The sequence below is a fragment of the Oxyura jamaicensis genome, assembly GCF_011077185.1.
Source record: "Oxyura jamaicensis isolate SHBP4307 breed ruddy duck chromosome 9 unlocalized genomic scaffold, BPBGC_Ojam_1.0 oxy9_random_OJ106486, whole genome shotgun sequence".
Taxonomy (NCBI): domain Eukaryota; kingdom Metazoa; phylum Chordata; class Aves; order Anseriformes; family Anatidae; genus Oxyura; species Oxyura jamaicensis.
The window spans coordinates 1-6,353 of record NW_023304187.1 but is presented as its reverse complement, the minus strand read 5'-3'; the positions used below and the strand labels follow the sequence as shown (position 1 = coordinate 6,353).

General features: G+C 62.9%; 1 protein-coding gene across 1 annotated transcript; it reads right to left on the bottom strand.

Moving 5' to 3' along the window:
* Positions 1-965: 965 nt before the first annotated feature.
* LOC118157698 (deoxyribodipyrimidine photo-lyase-like) lies at positions 966-4,125 on the bottom strand. Its single transcript, XM_035312139.1, has 9 exons — positions 3,864-4,125; positions 3,570-3,715; positions 3,299-3,481; positions 2,929-3,087; positions 2,392-2,590; positions 2,163-2,315; positions 1,796-1,917; positions 1,490-1,649; positions 966-1,362 (listed from the first exon to the last, which is right to left on the bottom strand). Exons 1-9 carry the CDS (start codon positions 4,108-4,110, stop codon positions 1,208-1,210), a joined length of 1,524 nt encoding a protein of 507 aa, XP_035168030.1. The 5' UTR covers positions 4,111-4,125; the 3' UTR covers positions 966-1,207.
* Positions 4,126-6,353: the final 2,228 nt, after the last annotated feature.

Here is a 6,353-nt window from a genome sequence, read left to right as displayed (position 1 = left end):
CCAGTACCCCAACAAAACCAGGGTGGGCTACTTACCAGCTCTAGCATTCCTGGCCTCAGACAGGTAGTTCCCCTCCTTCTCCCTTGGGTTTTTGCCTCCTCCTCTCTTTATCCACATTTTCCCCAGGAGAGCAGCTGCTCTCCTGCTTGCTCTGCAGCTGGCAGGAGCTCTACAAGCCTTGAAGCTGCCAGCAGCTGGGCCACCTTGCAAGCAGAGAGCATTGCCACGATCCCTGCCTCTTGTCCCCATGCTGCCATCCAGCTCGGCAGGTCTGGAGCTGGTCTCCCCCCTCCTAGAAGCTGGCTCAGAGGAGCACACCTTCACCCACACCGTTTTGTTTGAAGCACTTTAATGTCGTGGGCCACTGGCTGAGCGACTGCCCACGTCCAGTTCTAGAAGCACTGAGTACCTTTAGAGACAAGCGCATGGATTTTGGTTTATTTGTGTTTCCCCCCCCTCCCTCTGGATGCAATGGGAACCCAAAACCCGGCGGAGGTCTCTGGGCAAGGTGACGCACAACACTAACACTGCTGCGATGTCTGAAGGGAGAGCGAGGGGCTGCCCTGACATTTAACCAGAGCCCTCCCCACGGGACTATTGCACAGCAGAGCAGTGAAACGCCGTCCCTAATAAACTAAGTTAAACTAAGTGTGGTGTTCTGAGCTTTTCTTTACCGAGGCTGAGCCCCCTGCCAGGAGCAGGGCTCACGCATTGACCCACAAACACCGGGGATACAAACTGTAAGCCTTACACCAAAAGGCAAGCCCGGCACCACACTGGCTCTGCACCGAGGAGCTCTGCAGGAAGCACAGCATGGGGAGCCCGGTTCTGGGGACCTTTCTTTCCCCAGGGAAAAAATAAAAAAACTAAGCTGTGGGTAGCAGCAGCACAGACTCTGGCTTATCCTGAGCACAGTGGATGTAAAGCTTTCAAAGCTTCCTGGCTTTTTCAAAAGCTTCCAAAGCTTTCTGGCTGAGGATTGCACCTTGCTGCCTGCAGCAAGCCCTGCACAGCTGCCTCATTTCTAGCTGGGGGTAACAGAAATCAGAAACCTGCAAAACCCTGGGGCTTGCCACTGCTAGGAGCCCTCCAGCAGCACCCAGGGCTATCCCAGGTTAGGTGTGAGCCAGCACCATGACAAAGGAACATCCACCCCAAGCAGGGAGGAGTACGACCCATCTCACCCCTTGCATCCCAGGCACTGCTGTCACTGGGAGAGCTCTCGGTGGGCGTAGCGGCGCTCGAACTGGTCCACGTCGAACTTGCGCTTGCAGCCAGAGTAGTTCATGTAGCGGATCTTCCCGAAGACCTCCCGCTCCTTCCAGCCCTGGTCGTGTATGCCGCAGATGGACCAGAGGCAGCCTGGTGGACGCGGAGGTGGACATTGGGGTGCCAAGGAAGGTGGAGAGGCTGAGAGCCCTGTCCCCCTTCCCCATGCTGTGGCCATCAGGGAGGGGACCCCCACCCCGTGACCCCTCCCGCAACATGCCTACATAGCCGTTGGGGTCTCTCCCATCCAGCTCGTAGCGGTCGTTGAGGTAGATGGCAAAGCGCAGGGCGTCCTCGGGGGAGCGGGTCCACTCCAGGATCTTCTTGGCCCAGTACATCCGCAGGAAGCCGTGCATCTTGCCCTCCCGAACCATCTGCAGCTGTGGGGAAGGGGACAGCCGCAGGGGTCAGCCTGGGGAAACCTGTGCCTCTCCCAGACCCCATTCACCCCACGGCACGGCCGCAGCCTGCTCGGCATGGCTGGAGGTCCCAGGGGAGGCAGCGGGGCCTTTGGGGAGTCCCTGACCTGGGCAGCGTTCCAGAGCGGGTCGTGCGTGGTGGCCTGCTCCAGTTGCTGCAGCTCGTAGAGAAAAGGCCTCTTGTCTTTGGCGTGGAGCTTCAGGGTGGTCTGTGCCCAGTCGTAGGCACCTGTGGGAGATGACGAGCAATGCTGAGCAGCCTGCTCGGTGGGCAAGGGGGGAACAAAGTGCCGGAGACCCCAGCCCTTCAGGCAGCCTTGCAAGGGGACATTATGCCTCCTGCCCTATATCGAGATGATACTGATGGCACATTACTGCCCCTATGGCCCCTTCTTTAGGGAAAACAGGGGCTTGCTAAGTTCTGGTGACCACAGTTTGGGCCCCAAGAGTTGCCCACCTGCCCCAGGGCGCTACCTTGCAGGCTGTCGTAGTTCTCGTTGTAGTAGCAGAAGTTATCAGCCAGCTCCCGCCGCACCACGGCCTCCTCCACGAACGCATCCACCGACTCCTTGTGCGCACGCCGGTGTTTCTGCACCTCCAGGATGGCTCGCTGGGTGGACACCTGGCCTGGGGACACGGGGAAGGTGCGGGTCAGGTCACCCATTTATGCCACCGCATGTGGCAGGACAGCCGGGGCGCTCACCAAAGTGGAACCAAGGAGACAAGTTGCTGAGAGCCGCCTTGTTGGGGTCATTCCGCTGGGAGCCGAAGGACTTGAGCCGCTCAGCGATGAAGGACTGCAGCACAGCCAGCCCCGCGGAGGTGCCAGGGGTCGCCCACTCCACCTCCGCCACTGAGCGGTCCACCTGCAGGCTGGAGTAGCAGGCGTCCCATGCGATGGGCTGCGAGCAACCAAGCAGTGTGAGTACGTTTGCTGTGCTAGAGTTGAGCCGCAGCAGCAGATGCTCTCCAGCCAGGGCTGCCCCGATCCCTACATATGTCCCCCACGTGCCCACTTCAGTCTGTCCCCAACCTGCAAGCCCCCAGCTCGTGCCAGCTCCAAACCAGCCCTTCATAGCTGAGATTTGCTCAATATCTGGAAGAATGGGGTGGGAATCTCCCTTCCCCAGGGTCTCCCCATCTCCCTCTGCCCGTGGCCAGGTCACTGTCCCCGCTCCCAGGATCACAGAGCAGCTATGAAGCTATCTGGGGCTGGGTTTGGAGGGGTGGCTCCCAGTACCTCTGCGAGGCAGGACGGGGGATGCGGGTGCTGAATGACAGGAGGGAACTCGGTGAGGAACTCCGGGAGCTGGCTGTGGATCTTGCCTCGGATGGTTCTGGCGCTGTACTCCTGCTTGGGGGAGGTGACCCAGCAGGGCACGATGTTGTGAGCATCAACCTGGGAAGCAAAGCCACAGAGAAGGAAGTGAGCAAACGAGAAGCAAATGATCCTGATAGCATGACCCACACCGCACCAAAGACAATGTCCTCACCCTTCCTGCTCAGGCCACTCCAATGCACCTCCACAGCCATCCCAAGCAGAAGACTGTTCCTTTCTTCCCTATCTCACCAGCCTGGGTTTCCCCCCCTCCCAGATCACGGGGACCCACCTGCACAAAGGGCACATCCTCGGGCAACCGCTCCCTGACATCCTCCACCCACTGCCTGGGGACACGCAGGGGACAGAAGTCTGTCACCAGCCCTCCCACGCCTTGCTCCACCACAAAGGGGGGCAGCACGTCCTTGGCATAGCCCAGCAGCAAGTGGAAGGGGATGTTCAGCTCCGTGCACTCCTGCAACGAGACGAGATGGCTGAGGGATGGCCCTGGTGGCTCCGTGTCCCACCCTGACCCCCCCCCCCAGTCTCCGTGGTGGCCGTACCTTGCTGACCTCCTGCAGCCCCCTCAGCATGAAGCCGTAGTGGCGGATGGTGGCACCGAGGAATTTGGGCACCAGGCAGAAGCAGACGCGCAGAGGCAGCTCCTGTTTGAGGGCCAGGCGCTGGGCATAGAGGAAAGCCCAGTTGTCTGGGGGGGATAAAGCACAGGGGGCTGCGTTGGGGACGTGCTACAAGGGGAAGGAGCTGGGGGCTGTGCTGAAGGAGCCCCCCAAGTGTCCTCCAGCTCCAGGGAAGAGTGGAGGACGGGGGGGTTGGGGGGGGTGTCGGACCCTTACCTTGCACCCGCTGGTCCCGGGACATCCAGTAGAGGATGCATTTGGCGTCCTCCCTCAGCTCGGGGCCCCGGGAGACGAGCCGGACCCGCTTCTTGTTGTACCTGAACTCCCACACCGACGGGGCCGCCGCCCGCCGGGCCTCCCGCAGCGCTGCCTCCAGCCTCCCCGCCGCCTCTTCCTCTTCCTCCCTCCTCTTCGCAGCCTCCCCACCCCCGGAGGCTTTTCTCTTCCCGCTGCCCCGCGGCATCCTCGGCTCGGGACAGCCCCGGGACCCCGGCCCGACGGCCGCCAGCACCGGCGGGACCCGCGGGGACCCCCGGAGCCTTCCCCGGAGCCTCCCCCACGTGGCGGCGGGCGTTATACAACACGGGGCGGGGCCTCGAAAAAGGGGGCGGAGCCAAGAAAAATAGGGGCGGGGTTTCAGGGTAAGGGGAGGGGCCTCCTGGCCGTGCACCGCCCACGGGTGGATGTCCCAGCCCCGACACCAAGCCTGGTCCCCCCCCCCAGGGGGTCCCCGCTGGCACCGACCTCCCCATGCCCAGCACAGGCCCAGGGGTGCAGGGGGATGTCCCTGGGGTGCTGGGGGTCCCGCTGCCCCCCTCCCCTCCACTCCCCCCCCGCAGGTACCCTGCTGGGCACCCTGCCCATCCCTGGGAGTGGCCCTTTGGGTGGAAACCCCCCCCTTCCCTGCCAGCACCTGGGGAATAAAAGCACTCACCTGGCCACTCTGCTTCCGTCCCGCAAAGGGAGCGCGGACACGGCAGTGCCAGGGAGCTGGGCCTGCCGGGGGGACATCGCTCCCACCCTCCTGGGCATGGCCGGGCACAGAGAGTGGCTGATCCTGTCCCTGCTGCTGCTGAGCCTCGCTGTGTCCAAGCTGGTGCTGGGTAAGGGCCAAGTGGGATGCGCGGGGAGCATCACTGCCAGGGCGCTGGGTGGCTCCGGGGTGGCTTTGCCCCCACGTCAAGTTTTATTTCAATTACATCTCTGGCAGGCAGAGAGGCCTCTGCTGTGCTGCAGCACAGAGCTCCGGGGCTGCACCTTGCTGTGTGGGTCCCTGCAGGGGGTGTCACCTTCCCTGCGAGCTGTGCCTGCTGGCAGAGGTGCTGGGCTGTTGTAGGACTGGGAAACAGCAAGCGTTTGCCCTCAGCACAAAGCAGAAGCGATGTCCAGGGAGGAAATTCAGGGCTCGCCAGCCTTACGGCCTCTTGCAAGCCCTGGGGAACAGCCCCTGACCCCATCCCTCATCCCCTGCAGAGCACGGGGCTTACGTGGGTTGCAGCACGTCTCGCCGCTCACCCCTAACACGCAAGCGGGGATTTGCTCCCCTCTCCCTCCCTTCCTATGGGGCTGGCTTCCCCGCTGCCACTATTTATGCATCGCGTTATCGGTTCCTGAAGATCTGCAGCAGAGAGGTTTGTGTAAACTGCCGAGGAGATTCCAGCCCAAGCGCGGCAACCGGTTCCTGCGCAGCGCTTCCCGTTGGACGGGTTTGTTCGACTTCCCCCGGGAGGGCTGGCGGTGGTGGCACGGGGCTTATCGCTGGCGCCAGAAGGCGTTTCTGCCCAGAGGGCGGCCGTGCCCACGGCTGGTTCCTTGTTGGTCAGGCTGGGGCATTTATTGCCCTTGCACACCGATGAGCAGGGTGCTGCTGCTCAGGAGGAACACGCCTTGGGTCCCTGCAGGATGGCGATTCCCCGCTGCTGACTCCGTGGCCCAGGGTGCCTCCGGGAACTCCTGCTGGTGGTGGTGCTGGTGCCAGCACCGTCACGGTGCCAGCCTTTCACACCTCGCTGTCCCACTTCTTTTCAGAGACCACAGTCAGCAATGCTACAGCGACCTCAGCTCTCTCAGCCTCCCTGAGGCCCACAGATACCCCGACACCCACCACCACCGACACAACCTCCGTGCCTCCCTCCAGCCCTGAAATGGAAACCTCCACCCCGGAGACGCCCAGCGTGCCGAGGGATGCCTTCCCCAGCAGCACTGTGCTGACCTGGGGCAGCAGCCCAGCAGCTCCCAGCAGCCCCCCGTTGGAGGTGAGCGACAGCGTGGGCTCTCCTGCCAGCACCACGCTGCTCCCTTACACCACCAGCACACAGCCAGGGCTCACCACCACCGCCACCACATCCCAAAGCCCAACCTCTGCAGCCATGACATCCACCTGGTCTGAGGCGACAGCTGGCACTTCTATGGGGACCAGCGTGTCCCCAGCTCCGAGCATCACCTCGGCAGGAGCTGCAACCAGCCCGCTGCCCCCCCTTCACTCTACATCTCTCCCCCCTACTTCGGTGGGCACCATGCTTGGCACAAGCACCAGCGAAGGGCCAGCTGTAACCACACGGCTCAGCATCACGTCCCCGGGGAGCAGCAGTCCTTCTGTTCCCATCACACCAACCGAGCCCTCTACAGCCCCGCTGGACACCACGACCCCCTCCCACCCCAGCCCCGGGGCACCCAGCAGCCCCGGGGCACCCAGCAGCCCCGGGG

Excerpts from the sequence above, each read along its gene's own strand:
- LOC118157698 (XM_035312139.1), bottom strand. The coding sequence starts at position 4,110 with ATGCCGCGGGGCAGCGGGAAGAGAAAAGCCTCCGGGGGTGGGGAGGCT. Across the intron at positions 2,316-2,391 it reads GTCTCCTTGGTTCCACTTTG|GCCAGGTGTCCACCCAGCGA; the intron begins GTGAGCGCCCCG and ends CCGTGTCCCCAG. Across the intron at positions 1,650-1,795 it reads CGCTCTGGAACGCTGCCCAG|CTGCAGATGGTTCGGGAGGG; the intron begins GTCAGGGACTCC and ends CCTTCCCCACAG.